General features: G+C 53.9%; 1 protein-coding gene across 1 annotated transcript; it reads right to left on the reverse strand.

The window, feature by feature from the left end:
- Positions 1-4,925: 4,925 nt before the first annotated feature.
- LOC136155279 (melanoma-associated antigen 10-like) lies at positions 4,926-5,831 on the reverse strand. The gene has a single exon (XM_065917106.1). It carries the CDS (start codon positions 5,829-5,831, stop codon positions 4,926-4,928), a length of 906 nt encoding a protein of 301 aa, XP_065773178.1.
- Positions 5,832-19,628: the final 13,797 nt, after the last annotated feature.

Below are 19,628 nucleotides of genomic sequence, written 5' to 3' on the forward strand. Positions count from 1 at the left end.
GTTTTTGGTTTGTTTTTTTTGCAGATTGCTTTGGGGATAGCTTTCTCTTTTTCCATGTAAGATTTATGACAAAGGTAACTACGAAAGGAGATGACAGGAAGAGTTCTTAATGACCAATCCGAGAACAATTTGAAAATAAAAATATATAAAGTTGTATTGGATTGTAACCCAACATGTAATAAAGATACCATGATTCCATACTGAGAAACAGAAATAATTTCTTAATTACACAAACAAGGATAGGCAAGTGTTCCACACAGTAACATTCCAATTTATGCAGACATTCCCACTTGTAGAAAGGGGAGCATAACTCCTCACCCCTGAGGCATGGACTGCACATCGTGACTTTCTTCCAAAGAGGACAGGATAGAAAGGGGGTATAAAACGATCACTTTATCACATAGACACATGACAAGCACTACCTCAGCCACATGATCAATGGGAGCATCATCAGTGATCAATTGTGCTAATAGTATACACCCTTGATACAATGTGATGAGAATAGGATTTTACATCTGTAAAATTCCTCCCCCGAACTTGTAATCCCAGGCTAGTCAAGAGTAAATTATCAGACAAATATCAGTCAAGGGACATGGTACAAAACATCTACTGAGTACTCCTCAAAAATGTCAAGACCATCCAAAACAAAGAAAATATAAAGCTAAGAGGAACCCAAGGAGACATTACAAGTAAATGTAGGGTATTTTCCTTGCCAGGATCCGGGAATGGGTAAAACTAACAGAAATCTGAGTGAAGTATGGGATTTAGTTGATAATAAATAATGCATCAATACTTCCTCATTAATTGTAATAAATATATCATATTACTGTAAGATATTAGGAATAGGGGAGACTGGGTGAGGGGCATAAGAGATTTCTGCTATTTTCACAATATTTTTTTTTCAAATCATCATGGGTTACAAGGGTTAAAAGGGTTACAAAGGATAAGGTGAAAATAAAGACTATTTTCAAAATAAAAAAGGCAAGGAAACTTTGGGCAACACATGCTGAGTATGATAAAAAAGGAAATAGAAAGGAAACCAAACACAAGCACACGGAACCTGTAAGTGTGAAACAACCCTTGCTAAATTAGCTTCAACTTTTCCTCTCCCTTAACATCAATCCCATATAATATACTCACCGGACCACTTCCACCACAGAAACATCTCTGGATCCACTATTTTTCTCAAGTCCCACAAACACTGCCCTAATCCAACCTCATAGATGTTTTGCCTGGATGTGGCAAAAGCCACCAACCGAGGCCAGGGGTCGACCTGGAACTCCATACTTGCTCAAAAACCATTTTAAGACGTCTGCCAATATTATTTGCCACAGAAGTCTGTCAAGATCAAGGCAGGGGTCAATGTCTTGCCAGGGATACAAGGGTCCAGAGCAACCTTTAGTTGTGCATACATGTGAGTGCTCAGTCGATCAGTCATGTCTCACGCTTTGCGACACCATGGACTGTGGCACACACCCCTCCACCCCATCTCCTCTGTCCATGGGATTTCCCAGGCAAGAAGAGTGGAGTGGGATGCCTTTTCCTCCTCTAGAGTACCTTCCCACCCAGGCATTGAACTTGCATCTCCCACATTGCAGGCAGATTCTTTAACACTGAGCCTCCAGGGAAGCCATGAGGAAACACAGGGACTTCTCAGAGGAGCAGAACACTCACTGAGAATCCTTAACCCAAGGGTGGTGCCTGTCCAATCTGTGATGCCCTAGGAAATATCAGCTTGGGAACAGGGTGGTGTGTGTCCACACAGAGGCTGCTGCAGAAGATGCTGGATCCTGGAAATGACCTCCAGATAAGTCGGTGGGGGCGGGGGACAGTTTGGGCCTCCTTGCAATCAAAGGCCTGAGGTTCTTCTGTACCCAGAGCAAGAACCCAACCACACTTAACATTCATATCCCATAAGGCGCATGAGGAGTACCTGCCATGAGAACTGTCACATATACATCCTGGCGTGCCCCTGGGGCTGTGTTCCCAGCCTTGGCGCCAGAGCACAGATGTCCTCATGGAGACCGGGGTGGCAGTTCACCTGCAGTGACCTCTGCTCCCCACTACGTCTCCCGGCCAGCCCCGGGCAAGTCTGATGGGATCTCCAGGGGCTTGCTGCTTCCATGTCTCTAGGGCTGTTGACCATCTTTACAGCCCGCACCCTTGGGACCCAGATTCCTCTCCTGCCTGGCTCCTTTCTGAATCCTCACTGAAGTCTGCGACCTCGGGCGCTTGGGTGAGTGTCCTCCCAGGCAACCGCTAGAGCTTGACCTCTGCTCAAACAGCCTGACTGGGGTCACCAAAGTCCTAGCAGGCTCTGCGGGTGGCTGACCAGACACCCCTCTGCCTCTAACACTCAGGCTCAAAAGCCAGGACCTCACAGTTACATTCACAAGACCCCGAGCTTACTCCAACACCCTCTGCAGGGATTCCACAGGGAATGAAAGGTCTGATACACCTCAGGACCTGAGAGATGTGCCCCACACTTCCATGGCAATGACTACTGCTGACCTCTCACAAGACTTGCCCAGGGGCTGCTTCAAGACCTGCTGGTTCCACCTAAAGCACAGTGGAAGGGGATGCTGCTATGGGATTTGCAAATAAAGTTACACACATGAGGTCATCAGGACCAGGCCCTAATCCACTCTCAGTGGGGCATGGGGGGTGGGGGGTGAGAAGGAAAAAATCCAACGCCAGGTTCCGGGGGAGAGGGGGCACTGTGGGCAGCAGGGGTGGGGGGCATCGGGGCTGGGCCTCATGAGGAGGAAGCCCCCAAACCCAACAGGGGCCTTTGGCAAATGGCTGCTGCCCTCGTGATGGAGACTGACCACAGCCCAGAGGGTTCTGACAGAGAAGCTCGTGGGGGGCAGGGGCAGGCTGTGGGTCTTTTGTGCGGGTGGGTAGAATCCCTGCAGCCAATTCCCTGTGGGGCAGCCTGTCAAGGGTCAGAGGTGAGGGATTTTAGTCTCTGGAAGAGGAAGCACACTCGGAGTGGTCTGTGTCTGTGTGTTGTCCTGACTTGGGGATTAACCCCCAGGTGCCCGTGCCCCTTCAGAACAAATGGTCAATGACAAAAATGCTTCTGCTCAAAATTCACTGGACCCAGGTCACCATATGACCCTTCCTAAATGAAGAGGCCTTGACAGGGTCGTGTCCCCATGTGTGCAGGGAGAGAGGAAGACAAGAGGTGTCTGAACACCTGACATCTCTCCAATTCCACACTGCCTAGCAGATGCTCCACAAAGAGCAGCAGTTAAATATCTCCTTATTTGGGGGGAGGAGAGTCTGAGCAGTTCACATGGGTCTTGAAATTCTCCATCTTTTTCAAGCATCCACTGACTATCTGGCAGCTGCCATATATGTGACCAGAATCACATCACCTGTTCCCCTTGTTGTTTGGCACTCAGCATGGAGAGCTGCCCGTTCAGCCGCCTGCACCCATCCACACCCCCACTGCAGTGACCTCACCATCTCCTTAGGCCCGGAAGTTGCTCCTACCTTTTCATGCAAGGCACAGCCTTAACTTGGGTCTCTGCTACCTCCACACTACTGAACCTGCCTGAACCCAGGGATGCTGGCAGATGTTGCATCTTTACTGCCTACTAATTATTTCTCGTTTATTCGCATCTCAGAGACTTTCCCTCTCCCCTGTGGAAATTGTTTTGATTTCAGGACACCTCAGAGAATTGGCAGCTTAATTAAAAATGGAATAGAAAACCACTCAGAATTGCTGTTCTGTGTTTTCCTCTCAGAGAATGTATATCAATTTCGGTGTTTGTGTGTGTTTCGGGGTAAAGAGCAGTGTCTCCAGCTGGGTACAGCTCCCTCAAAATTCCAAGGATTCTTGTCACACAGCAGGTCCTGTCCACTTTTGCAGCTTCTCTTCACTCATTTCATCCAAATGAAATCTAGACCATGCTCACAAGTGAAAATCATAAAGTCCAGATGACCAAAGAATCTGTTATTTCAATGTACTTGTTAATCAGCTTCCCAAGGCAGAGACAAGAGGGCTAGCACAGGGAATACTGGCCATATACCAAAGAGCAAGATTCACATTTCTCTAGGTTTCCTAGCAGATGGTGGATAGAAAACACCTATTTCATCCCTGTGGACAACAGCTATGGGAAAAGAGCCAGGACCCCTTCCTGCCTGCCCTAGAAAGAGATCTCTCTGGGGTTTATCCAAAAAGCAAAAGGACACCTCACAGCAATGATCCATTTCAGAGATTCCCCTCACCCCCAAGACAAACCTCATGTGACTGCGGCTCCTGGGCCATTGCTGTAAGTGTGGGGGTGTCCTGCTTCTCCTAGTGTCCCCACTGCTAACATGGCCTTTTACGAAGCAGAGAATCTGTACATGTCTTTGGAATAACTGAGCCAGTGAGCAGGGGTCTCAGATAGTCTGCTACTTTTTTTAATAATCCAGGAAAATTCAATTAACTGAGATCATTTAGTTATTGTGAATGACAGACAAGAAGGACATAAGCATGAATTCACTATGATTCCTTTTATTATCTAATTCTTTTCCATTCAATACTAGTGCTACGAAAGTTCATGTTTTCAAAACAGTTCTAAATTCTATTCCATTGTATTCTGTTCAAGACCACAAAAAAAAAATGGAAAACTTCCCAATCTTTTACGAAACAGCAAAACTCAAGTTTTTGAACTGAGTAACCACAAATACACTCGGACAATATCATTCACAAAGCCAATGAAGCTTCTTCAGCCTTCTCTGAAATCAAACTTTGAAAAATTTCTCAAGAAAAAAGAGATGAATCCCCATGTCATCACAGAGAACAGGAACCAAAAGATGCTACACACCAGTTCCCCCAACTGGCCCGGGCCCTCTCTTCTGAGAAGGCTGACTACGGCCTCTTCAATCACAGAAGGAAGGATCAATCTGGCTGCTGCTCTGGCTCAGGCCCCCTATTCCTCCTCCCTCGAATCCTCTGCAGGCATGAATGGGAATGCCCCCAAAGCCCTTTCCATGACCCTGAGCGTAAATGACATGACGTGCCACTTGCTGGTCTCCACATACGCCCGGGGACCCCACAGGAACTCATAACGAGCAGGGTGGCTGTCAGGCACCTGCTGGTAACTCAAGTATCCCTCCTGCACCCATACTTGGGTCAGAAGCTCCCTGGGCTCCCCAAAGATACAGTGCTCCCTCCCAACATACACCCCCATCCTGCTGAGTGCTCCCCAGACTGCCTCCTCAGGGGCCGGGTCTCCAAACCGCATGATCACACTGAGGACCAGCACCAAGAAGCCGGCCCTGGGCAGGCCCTCCCCATCGCTCAGCATCTCATCACAGGTGAGGCCCAGGGTGGGGACCAAGATGTAGGTGTGCTCCGCTGGGTCCACCTCCTTCACATCCACGCCAAAGACCAGCTGAAGGCACTCTGAAACTTCACTGAAGACCACCGGGAAGTGCTCCTGGTTATCCCTGAGGACTGTATCCAGCATTTCCGCCTGGGAGGTCAGCTCCTTGGCTCGATACTTGAGGAGCAGGAACTTCATCAGGTTAGCCATCATCCTATCCAGAATTTCTTGGGGCAAGGCCTCCACATTAGCTGAGGACGATGCTAGGGCATAGGTGGCTAAGTGGAATGCAGAATCCCCCACCTCCGCCTCCAAGAGTGGCACCTCGACAGGGCCATGGGCCTCGCCTGCGTCCTGAAGGTCATCCTCGGGTTTGCTGCGCTCACTCATCTCAACCACGAGCACAATGCCTGAGGTCAAACAAGACACGGAAGTGAGGCAGAGGTACAGATGGGGACCAAGGGCCTTGGGGAGAGAGGAGCTGTGAGCAACCTGGGCTAAGAAACGCATCCTGGATTGGACGACACAGGCCACTTACAGCTCTCCCCTTGAGGGGTGCTCTCAGTCCTCACAGGAGCACTCCTCCTGGGAGGCCAGTCCCCTGGCTACCCGAAGGAGGAAGGGAGGTGGCTCCCCAGGCTGCGGTCAACACAGACCGAGATTTCTGGGTCCAATAAATTGGAAGGAATTGGGGTCTTCTGGGGCCCCCCCTCTGTTCTGGGATAGGGAGCCTCTGGTTCACTTCAGGTCACCCTCTCACCTTGACTCCTGATACTGCCTGGACCTCCTCTGCTGTCTGAACTCAGGACACAGGCTTCAGACCTCGGCCTTCGCTTCCTGGTTCCTGGAGCTCCTGTGAGAGAAATGGAAGTGACATCTAAGGGTAGTACTGTGCCACAGCCCTGGGCCTTCTGTGCTGGTAGGAGGGGGTGAACACTGGGAGTACAGCCAGTTGTGTGGTGGGTCCCTTGTAGTTCTCACCTTTCCCCGGGCATGGGCTGGATCGTCCCCTTTGGGGGAGTAGAAGGAAACTCAAAACAAGACACTGAGTAAACCAGATCTGAAAGAGTCACGTGCACCCCAATGTTCATTGCAGCAGTGTTTATAATAGCCAAGACATGGAAGCAACCTAGATGCCCATCAGCAGACGAATGGATAAGGAAGCTGTGGTACATATACACCATGGAATATTACTCAGCTGTTAAAAAGAATTCATTTCAATCAGTTCTACTGAGATGGAAGAAACCAGAGCCCATTATACAGAGTGAAGTAAGCCAGAAAGATAAAGAACATTACAGCATACTAACACATACATATGGAATTTAGAAAGATGGTAATGATAACCCTATATGCAAAACAGAAAAAGAGACACAGACGTACAGAACAGACTTTTGGACTCTGTGGGAGAAGGCGAGGGTGGGATGTTTTGAGAGAACAGCATGTATATTATCTATAGTGAATCAGATCACCAGACCAGGTGGGATGCATGAGACAAGTGCTCGGGCCTGGTGCACTGGGAAGACCCAGAGGAATCTGGTAGAGAGGGAAGGGGCGGGGGGATCGGGATGGGGAATACATGTAACTCCAAGGCTGATTCATGTCAATATATGACAAGACCCACTGCAATGGTGTGAAGTAATTAGCCTCCTACTAATAAAAATAAATGAAAAAAAAAAATAAAAAATAAAACTCAACATTCAAAAAACAAAACAAAACAGTAATAAAGTAACATGACCAGTATTAAAATACATGGCTAGTATTAACAACACACACACACACACACACACACACACACACAAAAACAAGACACAAGCCTGAACAGAAAGTGCTGTGGGGCCCCACATGCAGCTGCACCTGCCCAGGTCCTCGCGAGTGTCCTAGGCTGCGGAGATGCTTGGTCCTCAGCTCTTCCTCACGTCCTGCCTGGCCTCCAAGCACTGACCTCAGGGGCGGGGGTCTGCTCAGCCCAACCTCAGAGTTGGGGAGTCCAGCCTCTGCCAACCTGAAACCTCTGCCCTCTGCCCGTAAAACCTCACCTCCCGAGTTCCCTAAGCCAGCGGTCAAGAAACTGCTCACCCTGCTCACCCCGTTCTGGGCCCTCCAAGACCCTCTTCCAAGGGCCAAGATCCCTCCCTGTTGGGGTCAAACCGCCTCAATCCTTCCTCGCATGGAGCCTGGACTCCAGGCAGGACTCGCCTTTGTCGCGTCCGCCATTTTGAGACCCCGCCGCTTTCACAAGGCCTCCAGTCTCTCTGAGTCCCGCATGTGAGGAAGTCAGACAGACCCAGTGTGCTCTTCTCACCCCAAGGGCTCCCAGGACCGACTACAGGGAAGGGGATCTGTGGGGTTCCATCGATCCTCACTCAGGATAAACGCAGTCCTCCTTCAGGAACTTCACCTTGCCTCCACGCAGGACCTGGATTCTCTCCTCTCCGCAACTTAAGCCCCGCCCCTTATACCAGGAACCCAGTCTCTTGAAGACCCGGATGTCAGGAAGACAGCTCACGACTGTGGCACTCATCCTGACCCCACAGATGCCGTGCACTGACACCAGAGTCGGGCTTCTCTGAGGTCTCCTCTGATTAGGGGTTCAGGGTCCTCTAGTCCATTTTCAGGGTCCTCAAGGTCTTCAACCCTGCAGGGTCTGGGAATCGGCCCCCCTGTGACCCCGCCCCATATGCGATGTCCCCAGTCAGAGAACCAATGTCAGGAAGCGAGCCCATGCACTTTGGGCTCATTGTATCCCAGGTCCAACAAGGACCAACAGAAGCTCCAGGCTATTCTGAGGTCTCCTCTGTTTAGGGTCCAGGGTCCCCTCAGTCGCCCCTCAGGGACCTCAAATTGAAACCCAGGAGGAGCTGAGCTTCTTCCCTCTGCTCACCTGAGGCTACACCCCCTTTCCCATGTCCGCAGTTTCTCTGAGACCCAGATGTCAGGAAATGCAGCATGTGCTCATCTACCCTCTGTGCTCCCTGAAACTTGATGTGAGGATCCCGCCTCTGGTCAACACAAGGGGCATGCCCAGATCTACCAGGGCTCAAGATGAGGTTCCTGAGGGAGGATGTAGGAACCCCACAGATCCCTGACCCTGCTGTCAGCCCTGGGCCACCCTGGTGATGGGATGAGCACTTGGCAGCCTCTTCTGACACCTGCATCTGTGTCTCAGAGACATTAGGCAATTGTTAGGAGGGGCAGGGTCTCAGATGGACAATGAGAAAGATCTTCTTTCTTTTGAGAGTCAAGGTGAGGACACTGAGGAAGGACTGAGGAGACCCTGGACCCCAGAGCAGAGTGGGCTATGGGGGGACATATGGTGGATGAACATATGCTGCATTTCCTGACTGGGTCTGAGAGAGACTGGGGACCTGGTATGTGGGCTGCCTTCCTAATATCTGGATTTCAGACTGGTGTCCTAGTATAGAGAGCGGAGTTACTGACATCTGCATCTCAGAAAGCCTGGGGTCCTTGTGTGAGGGTTGGGGCATTAGAAGGGGGGAGGAGAGAATCTGAAGTCATACCTGGAGATAAGGTGAGGTCCCTGAGGGAAGGCTGAAAGGACCCCAAGTGAAAACTCTAGGGATCCCAAGATAAGAGTGGTAGAACCCCACAGATGCCTGCCCCTGCCATTGGCCCTGGGAGCCCTCGGGGTGAGAAGAGCACACTATGTCTGTCCTGAGTTCCTGACATCCAGCTCTGTGATAGAGGGAACCTGGTGTGAGGAGCAGGGACTACAGTGGGGAGACGACAGAGCATAGATCCTCCTGGAAGTCAAGGTGAGGACCCTGAGGGAAGAGTGAGGGTAGCCAGATCTCAGAACAGAGGGGACCCTGGTAGTCCCTGAGCAGGATGACCTCGTGCCGCATTGCCTGACAACTCTGGCATAGAGACTGGGGACCTCTTGAAAGCAGGGGAAACTCCAAATGTCAGACGGGACAACTTCAGGACTTGTCTGGAGTCTAGGCTGCATGCAAGGAAAGACTAAGGTGGTTAGATCCCAACAGGGAGGGATCTTGGCCCTTGCAAGAGGGGCTTGGAGGGCGCAGAGTGGGGTGAGCAGTTTCTTGACCGCTGGCTTAGGAACCTCGGGTGGTGAGGTTTTTCAGGCAGAGGGTGAAGGATTCAGGTCGGCAGAGCCTGGACTCCTCAACCCCAATGAAGGACTGAGCAGATCCCCGCCGCTGTGGTCAGTGCTGGGAGGCCAGGCAGGACGTGAGGAGGAGCTGAGCACCGAACATCTCCCTAGCCTGGACCCCGCAGTAGACCCTGGGCAGGTGCGGCCGCATGTGGGGGCCCTCAGCACTTTCTGTTCTGTCTCGGGTCTTGTTCTGAGTTTCCCTGCAGGCCCCAAGAGGGGATGGACCTGCTTGTGCCAGGGGAAAGGTAAGCACTACAAGGGAGCCCTGAGGGGACCTCTCACTACACAACTGTGGGGACCTCACAGTGTACACCCCTCGTACCGTCAGAGAATGCTCACGGCTGTGCCACAGGATACCACAGACGTGCCCCTCCATTTCTCTCACAGGAACTGCAGGAATCAGGAGGCGATGGCAGACGTCTGAGGCCCATGTCCTGAGGTCAGAGAGCAGAGGAGGTCCAGGCAATGCCAGGAGTCAAGGTGATGAGGGTGCCCTGAGTGGACAACAAGGGCTGCCCATCCCAGAACAGAGGGGACCCCAGAAGGACCTATTCTCCTTACCTTGCAAGTCCTAGAAATGTCGAGCTGTGCTGACCACACCCTGGGGAGCCACCTCACTTCATTCTTCAGGTAGCCAAGGGACTGGCCGCTCCAGAGGCATGCCCCTGTGAGGTCTGAGAGCACTTTTCAAGAGGAGACATGCAAGTGGCCTGTGGCCGCCCAGGGTGTGGGTCTCAGGTGAGGCTGTTCACAGCCCATCTATCCACCATCCAGGCCCTTGGTCCTCATCTGTCCCATTTGCCCCCATGCCTCACTCCTTCCTCACTCTGTAGTTTGATCCCAGGCATCATGTTCGTGGTCAAGATGACTGAGCTGAGCAAGCTCGAGGAAGACCTTCAGGACCCAGGTGAGGTCAGGGCCCTGTGGAGGTGCAGCTCTTTGGGCCTGAGGTTGGGGAGGGTGCATCCCCCTCAGCCTCCTCCCCCACAGTCTCCTGCTCTGCCCTTGTGGAGGCCTTGCCCCCGGAAGCTCTGAAGGAGATGGTGGCGAACTTGATGAAGTTCTTGTTCCTGTAGTATCTGGCCAAACATCTGACATCCCAGGCGGAAATGCTGAAGAAGGTCCTCAGGGATGACCAGGAGCACATCCTGGTGGCCTTCAGTCAAGCTTCAGAGTGCATACAGGTGGTCGAAGGCCTGAAGATAAAGTAGTTCGACCCCGGCGAGCACATCTACATCTTGGTCCCTACCCTGGGCCTCACCTGCGATGTGATGCTGAGCAGTGGGCAGAGCCTGCACAAGGTTTGCCTCCTGCTGCTGGTCCTCAGCCTAGTCATGAAGAATGAAGATTTGGCCCCTGAGGAAGCAGTCTTGGGAGCATTCAGCAGGATGGGGGTGTGTGTTGGAGTAACCACTGTGTCTTTAGGTAGCCCAGGGAGCTGCTGACCCAAGTGTGGGTGCGGGAGGGATTCCTGGAATACAAGCAGGTGCCTGACAGCCACCCTGTTCCCTGAGTTCCTGTGGGGTCCCCTGACCTATGTGGAGACCAGCAAGTGGCAAGTCTTGGTGTCTGTGCCCAGCGTCAAACAGAGGGCTTTGAGGGCCTCCCCACTCCTGTCTGCAGAGGCTGCGAGGGAGGAGGAATAGGGGGCCTGAGCCAGAGCAGCAGCCAGGGTAATCCTTCCCTCTGGGACTGAAGAGGGAGTAGGCCAACCAGCCCTCTATGGAGCCCATCTTCTGGGAAGGACAGTCGCCAGGGCTGCATTCTGATCCCTGAGGTCTCTCTCGGTGGTAGATGAGCCAGGACTCACCAGGGCCTGCCCTTTTAGCAGAAGGCAGCCACAGGCCTGCCCGTTGGAAGGGGAAGGGTGGAGCCAGGGGCATGGTTCTCAACCTGTCCAGGTCTTGGCTCCCTGAAACAAGGCGCAGGGCAGCAGATGGAAGCATTTGCAGGCAACCTGAAACACACTTCTCTATACTTTCAGACAGGAGATAAGCTGGGGATCACATATCTGTCCCCAGAACCCCCCTCCCACATGGGGCCAGGGCTGTCCCTCCACATCACCTCTGTGACATCATGAAACAAGTAAGGAAGCAGACTACCTAATTGGATGCCTGGCCCACCACCCAGATTCTAGAATTTCCAGACAGTATTTATTGGCCACTACCACCCTGCCCTGAGGCCCTTCTGCCCTGATCATTCACAGGTTGGGTAGAAATGCTCTTGGACTACACTAGCTCCATGGATAGTCAGAGTTCCACTGAGGCAGGTGCAGCCCAACTCACCCCATTCACTGATGGAGAGCCCGCAGCAGGGCACCCTCCTTATGTCGCCCAGATCCAAATGTGGATTCAGAGGAGGCTTTGGAGAAGTGGCGGGACCAACCCAAGAGCCCAGATCCTGGCTCCCAAGACAACCCACCCCACAGGACCCGAACCCATCAACAGCCAATGAGGAAGAGAACAATGCCGTCCGTGGGCTGTCCTTCCCCAGGAAGCTCTGGATGAGTTTGGAGGATGCAGCCTTCACGTCAGTGCACTGGAATGATGAGGGAGACATGGTGGTAATTGAGGCAGATCGCTTCCAGACAGAGGTCCTCCAGCAGAGAGGCTCGGACAGGATCTTCAGGATATCACCAAAAGTTTCATCCACGAACTGAACCTGCATGGGTTCAGTAAAATCCACCATTCATGTCGCTCTGCAGGGAAGATGTGGATGACGGTAATGTAGAAAGCCCTTCTGGGGAGAGTGGACTAGACAAGCCAAGTGCTGGGTGGATTTCAATTTCCAGGAGAACTTTTTTCTCATGAGAGGGTGGTTAAGGGAAGAGGAGAAAGCAGGCCTTGTCGTGTTGCACGAATCCCCTTAGACAGGATCCACAGGAGTGACACCAGACCCTGAGAGGCCACTTGATTTCAGGGAGTGCCTATAACAACTGCCAGGAATGAGAAGACCTTGTTTCCATAGTCAGGCAAGGTCGGGACAGTGGTGGGAAGAAGGGCGGTGAGGAAAAGCTATTCTCCCCCACGATGGCTAAAGTGATTCATTTCCTTTCAGATCTATCACTACTCCAAGTTCCAGAGAGACAAGCCTCTCCTCCTGCATAACATCTAGAGGAAATGCGACCCCAGAAGAACTGCTCAGCCTGTCACCAGCACATCAACGACCCCAAAGAGAAAGTAGCAAGCAGTGGTGCCCAGATGCGCTCTTCGATTCCATCATTAGTACACTGGAGAGGCTGACAAGCAGGTCCAGAAGGGACCTCAACTGTTCACGGAACCCCCAGACAGCACTCATTTGTGCTCTGTGGCCTTTGGTTTATGGGCAGTGGAGCACGTGGGCCCAGGTCAAGCCATGTCCTCAGCGAGCAGGGCTGCCCCAGTGGAGAGGGTCCTTTCAGCAATATCATGTCTATACCCCCGGTCACTGCTGGAAGGGATGGTGCAGGGGAACTGCCCCAGAGCTCCCCAAGGTACCCAGATTATGGTTCAGCGATTACTTTGTACAACACCTATGATTCCATCATGAGGGGAGCCTTTTCAGTTGTGGACCCAAACGAGGCCCCCTAGGCAGAAGAGGAGCAGGAATTGTCCTTGGATTACAAGTGTGCCCTCTGTGAGGAGTTTAAGGATAAGCCCAATACCTGACCTGCCAGATCCCCAGGGACACTCAAAAGCACTCTTTTGTAATCAAAAATCTAGTTTTGGCTCTAATAAAATACACCAGAATTTCACAGGAGTAAATAAAGAAGCAAATGAGAACTACTAGTCTGTGTTCTTTCTGTCTGTCCATGCTATTCACATGCCACTGGCTGAGCGAGATGAGGCTGGAGGACCATGACGCAGGCAGGACTCAGTCTGGTCCCCACGTCCCTTTTCACCTGAAGCAGCAACATTTCACATGGTCTGCCAAGAATGTGGCTCCCGAGCCATTCGCTGAGGCCATCCCAGGATGGGTGGGTCCCTGGGCCTTGCCTGCCGCATAGCAGAAGACCAAGTCCGGCTCCTGACCATGGAGGTGTCACCTTCCATGAGTCCTGCACCATGAATCAGAAGGGGCTCCTCCTGTGTCCCCAATGATGCCACAAGTTGCTGAGCAGCAGCTGAGCATCGCCAGCTCCCAATCCAGGGCCTTCCCCAAGAGCCTCACTGGAAAGCAGGGTCACCCCAACCGCCAAGGGCCTTGCAAACACGTAGCCCCAAACCTAGAAACAAATGCAAGGTTTCTACATGGTGAACACCAGTCAGTGTTGCTCTGCCCTCACAGCTTTATTTAGAATCCAGGCACCACACCCAACACACAGTCCCTGGTCCAGACATCAGCCCCTTAGAGGATGCTCCTGGTGACACAAAAGGGGGTGGTCACAGACGGCTGGCTCTTTCCATCTGCCTCCACGCTGTCCACTGACAGGAGGGTGGCAACACAGAGGACCAGTCCATCACGTGCAGTCTGCAGGGAAGTCAGGAAGGAGGGCTGGACAGATGGAGAGAGGCACGTGGTGAGTTCCAAGACAAAGGGCCCGGAAACCTGGGAGCACTGAGGGAGGGCGGGTCCCTGGGAGGGCGGGTCCCCCTGGCTTTGCAGCCCAGTGCGGGGCTCTGGTCCTTCCTCAGCACAGACAGGTACATTCCTGTGCTTGACTCCCCCCTGGCTCCCACTCCACCCTTTATCTTCAGGCCCCATCACTTCCAACTCTGCAGATCCCCCATGTTACCACAGGCCTGCTGAGGGCAGATCTGTGCTAGCCAATCTGGACTTGGCCCTGCGGCTGCCCTAGACGGCCCAGCCAGGTGTCTTCCTCATGTGTTTGCGAGGCACCTTCCTCCCAGCCCTTCCCACTCCACTGTCAGCAGATGCCCCGGCCACTGCCCAGGGCCTACAGAAAGAACGAGGAAGAGCAGGGACGACTGGGTCGGGTGTTCTCCCTATCCTCACCAGGCTCTGGAATGGCACCAGGCAGGGATCACAGAATTCAAACTTCAAATAGCCCGCTAGGTTACTGTCACACCTTTCAGCGGCTGAGGAGGTGCTGAGGAGGTGCCGAGGGATACAGAGATAGCCCATGATTGCAGGGGATCTGACCACAGGCGCCTCCATCCTCACTTCTATCCTTGTACCTGGAGAGGGGTCCCTGTTTACTGGAGGCGGGGAGAGGCAGAGGAGCAGAGCTGTGGGCCTGAACCTCAGCACGTTCTCAGCATCTCACACAGCTTCCATTTCCACATGGCTGTAAGGATGGGGACAAGGTCCCAGTGGAACCCAGCCAAGAGCCTCCCAGGCCTTTCCATCCCGAGCACAGCAGAGCCACAGTTCCCACAGCCCTCATGAGAGCCAACGTCAGCCAACATCTCAACCCCGGCTTCTGGCGCCCTGAACCAACACAGTTCATAATCGGAGTCACCCAGCCCATGTGACCCTGATGCGACTGCCAGCAAATGAAGTCAGAGAGTCAGCCCTGTCCAGACAACCCTACCCAGGGGCAAGTGGGGAGTGGGGGGCTGTGACTTCTACACTCCCAGCACCTCGGGCACACTCGTCCACCTCTGCACAACTTCATGCGTCTGTTTACACCTCCCAGTTTCAGGGGTCCCACAAGTTACTGACTCGTCCCTCCTGATGCAAGGGAATGGAAAACTCATTCTGCCAATACAGCCACTCAAATTGACCACACACTCACTGCCTGAAGAGCCATGCAGGAGGAGGCCCGGAGCATAGGGCACACACCCAAGGTGCTAACAGACACCAGCACACATCCTTCCACAAAGGCTCCCCCATGTCCATTCCCCCAACCACAGGCAAGGGCGCCATGTCCTCACGCACTGGCTGGCCCCGGACATCAGCATCATCATCCCACTGAATCTTTGTCCACCTGATGGGTGACAAAGTGTCACCATCATCCCTGGGTCTGGGTGAGTTTCCAGGGATCCCGGCTGGCCCCTGGGGTTTGGCCATTGCTATGTCTTCTACTGGGGTATGTGACTGGATCCCAGGCTTGCCCACTATCCGCCACTCAGTATCTCAGCCAACCCAACCTCCTCCTTCTGGTCGCCACCGAAGCTCAACTGTGTGGGTCTGATGACTGAGCAAGAAGGGGCTGCAAGCACTCCTACCTCTGGAAGCAGAGGGTGCCTGCTTGGTGGCCAGGGAAGAAAACACTCTTCTGCCTGCTTGTCTGGGCGACCTCACTTCCAGGAGGGCCAGAGAAACAGGAAGAAAATCCCCTGTGACCAGAGAGCAATGTTGGACAACAAGCCAACACTTTCCTTCTCGGCAGGGTCCTCAGACCCCAGGGATCCAGGAGGGCAAAACGGATTTTGAACACATGTGCAGGTTTCTTCAGGGTGGGTTCTGCTAATCACAGGATTGATTGCTAGTCTTCAGGATTGGGATACGGACCGCACGATGCCTCAGCATGCATCCTCCAGGAATGATGGTGATTTATAGCCCAGGAAAACCCACAAGGAACAAGAGAAAATGACTCCTCCCCTCACACTGCCACTCTGGAAGCATCTGGGGGCCGTCACAGTGAGTGGGCTGCCCTCCATGGCCTCGTGATTGGGCCCCACCAGGAGGGGAACCGCGGATAACCCACTGAGTCCTGCAGGGTCAGGGCTTGCCTGGTGGGGGCGGCTTGCAGGGATCAGGTGGGGCTTGCGTGAAGTCACAGTCTGGGGGCGGGGCGGGAGGCTAGAAGGAGGTCGAGGACTCCTTGGCATGTGTCCCACGGCATTGCTGGGACAAACACCTGGAAGGAAAGTGGGCGGGGACTCTGACCATGGAAGGGACTGGAAGTGTGGCTTGGCCTTCTGGCAGGCGCTCCTTGTCCCAGAGCCTGGAAACCCCTGCCGAAGGTAAGGTTAGCACACGAGGCACGTCCCGCCTTCCTGCAAGCGGAGCTAGTCCCAGGTGCTTTGGGATGGCCGGGCTGTATTCACTAGGCAGGACAGTGTTCTGCCACCGGGGCCGGAGACTGTTGACAGGTGACAGCGCCGACTGGCCTTAGTCCCGTCGCGTCCACAAACACTGAACCCCCTGATTTTCGGTGTGTATGGCTTCCTATACTCACGTAGGCACAAAGGCACGCAGTTACGTAGGCACTCATGTTGGCACAAACACACATTCTCCTGCCAGCCCTGTCCCTCAGGAGACAAAATAGGATCGGCCATGCTCTAAGGCGCATGGATATAGGGCTGGGAGGAGCCTACAGACCGGCTGGCTAGAGCGGGACCTGCAGGAGGACCAGAAAGTGAGCAGTCAGGCGGAAGAGAGGGGAGGAGGTGGAAGAAGCAGGGCCAGAAATCTGTGGCTGAAGTGTGGGAAACACCTGGGTGAGTAAGAGCTTCTGGAGAAGGAGGCAGGGCTGGGGGCAGGGCTGGGGTGGGGCCGGGCGGGGCTGGGCTGGGCTGACAGGGATGGATCTGTGGGTACTAGGAATGCACGGAGGCTAGGCCTGCCCCACTCAATGTGTAGGCCAGACTGTGCCCTTTTGAGTTTGTCATAGGGGTCCAGTCCGAGAAACTCGGCGAGAGTCAAAGTGACAGCGACTGCATCTGAGCTTCAGCATGGACCCCAGGGGCCAGGGAAGCGGGGAGAGGCGGGGCCTCTGGGCAGAATTCTGCATCTCTCCGCTGAAAGCCCAGGCCAACTCCCTTCCAAGCCAAACTGGGGCTGCTGCCTACTGCTGACCAACAGACTTTATCTGGATTTTGTTTTTTTGCAGATGAGAAGGAAAATCCTCACTGTGTTTCCTGCTGCCCCTGGGACCTGAGATGTCCCAGAGAAAGGCAGCTTCACCTTCAAAACTGTTTCCTGTCCTCTTCCTCTGGTCTGGGGGCTCCGCCCACCCAGGGCAGCCACCTGACTCTGCTCCTGACTGCTGCCCTCCCTGCTGTGTCCCTGCCTCCCAAGTGCCTGATCAGAGGAAATGTTCCTCTTCCTGCCTCCAATGCTACCATCTGAGCTCAGACAGCATGGCCTGGGGCCAGTGCTGTCAGCCTAGGCCCGCCCTCCCACCGGCCTGAACCCCCTCGTGTCTCTCCTCCTCCCACCGGTGTTTCACATACCATGGTTCTGTGTCACACCGCAAGCACATCTGTCCTCGTCAAGCCCGGATGGAAAGCACAGCCGAGCCCTCTCCTTTTTCAGCCCCAATGTGTCCATGGTGCCCTGGGGGGTTTCCTGTGGTCCTAGGTCTCCTTCCTTGTCACCCAGCAATCTGGGTGGCTGTGCTGGCCATGCACTCTGCACAGAGCTCATCCAGGACCCAACACTTTCTCATGAGGTTCTGCCCCTGGATGACTGGCTCCTCTTAACCTGACCAGCTACTGTCCTCCTTCCAGGCAGGACCGTAACATCCCTTTCTCCGAACGCCTGAGTGTCAGGTGCTCTCGGAGATCTGGGAGTTCTGGGGCACCCTGCGTCTTCCTACAGCCTGCCTTTGCCCCCCTCTTCCTCCCAGGCTGTGGCTGCTGTAGACAAGACTGGACCCTCTCGAGCTTAGCCAAGTCCCAGGAAGGCAGGGTCGGTGTCTCACTGGTTCCAGTTACACAGGCACCAACACAACTGCTGCCGTGGGAATGTTGAGTCGGCGGAGCAGTGCTTTCCCTTCCCGCGTGCAGCCTGCTCTCTCCTTGCAGAAGCCTCCGAGCCACAAGTTGAGGGGCAGAGACTGCCTCCTGGATTTGAGGCCTCAGCATTGCCAGGACCTGAGCAGTCGCCAGATACAACTCCCTCATGCTGGCATCCTACTCCTCACCCCCAAGAGTGGTTCCCAGCAGCCTCCAGACACCCCAGAATCTCCTGGTAGTGATTTCAGATCATGAGGGGGGTCCTGTAAACAGTTGGTGGGCTACCGCTGTTCGTCCCAAATCTTGGTTTTGAAGTAGACCTTGCCCAGTGAACTGGAGACCTTTGACATGTGGCCGCTGATGGGGCAACAGTGAGGACCTGCTCTGTGACATTTCTCTGCACTTGTCCCTTCCCTGCTGCTGGCCGCAGCTCTCCTCACATGCTCAGGTGTGAGGACCGAGCCACAAGGACTGCTGCATCCTACTCCACCTGGGTCTCTGAGGCTTGGTGAGGGTTCCACTTTGCTCCTGCAGGTCCGTTTGCAGGCAGCACTGACCTGGGGCGGGCTCGACCCAGATTCTCGGGTTCCCTCGTGTCCACCTTGACCGATGTGCTTTCCTCTCTGAAACGCGTGTTGCCCATCTTTAAGCTGAGCTGTGTGTCCTTTCGGTTCCGAGTTGTGGGCACTTCTTTCAGGGTCTGGGTACTCATCCTGCCCTGGACTTTTTGTGTTTCAGATTTGCCCTCTTCTGTTTGCAGCCTAGCAACAGGCTCAGCATTCACCTGGTGTCTCAGAGCCATAAGTGCCCCACAGGTCAGTGTGTCTCCCTCAGGCCCTCCCGCTTGGGGATGCAGTCCATCCCCAGGCTGGCAGCAGGGGCGAGCAGTCCCTGAGGGGATGCTGCCCTGGCATCTAGCACTCTCCCTGTGAGAGAGGGATCCTTCATGTCCGTGTCAGTTCTTGGCCCCAATGTAGCTTCAGTTCCAGGCCTTGGATTCCCACAGCACAAGCCCAGGAGCAGCCGTGTAGCTCTGTGACATCAGCCAGCCTTGCCCTCTGTCCCCAGGGCAACTCCCGCTGGCTCTGCCCCTCTCCATATGGCCCAAATCGAGGGGCCAGCCTGAGAACCAGATGTGTTTCTGATTTCATCTCAGTTCACTACAGTTCCTTGAGAGGACACAGGTGTCCACTTTGCTGCCACGTCTCGGGGTGCTGCCTGCCCAGGGGAAGTGTCACTGCACAGGGGGACGTCAGGACCTTCTGTGAAGATCTGGTTCGGCCCCACTTGCATTCACATCACAGGCCTTTTTATTGCATCTGACCCGACAGCAGGACATGCTGGTTTGCACGTCTCCATCACTCCTGAACTCTGGGGTCTACTGCTCTTCACTGTCCTCCATCTGGGCAAGTTGCCCTGACACAGGCGCCAGGCCCCCAGCACTGGAGGGGGCTTCAGGACAGCAGGCTGCAGCCCACTGAATACGTCCAGCTGTTTGTTTCTGAGATCGAGGAGCAGGGATGGCGGTCTGGAGTGCACATTGCCATCCCATACCCATGGTGAGAAGATTTCAGTGTGTGGACCCTTGTGCTCTGGGCGGGAGCC

The sequence above is a fragment of the Muntiacus reevesi genome, unplaced genomic scaffold, assembly GCF_963930625.1.
Source record: "Muntiacus reevesi unplaced genomic scaffold, mMunRee1.1 SCAFFOLD_111, whole genome shotgun sequence".
NCBI classification, from domain to species: Eukaryota; Metazoa; Chordata; class Mammalia; order Artiodactyla; family Cervidae; genus Muntiacus; species Muntiacus reevesi.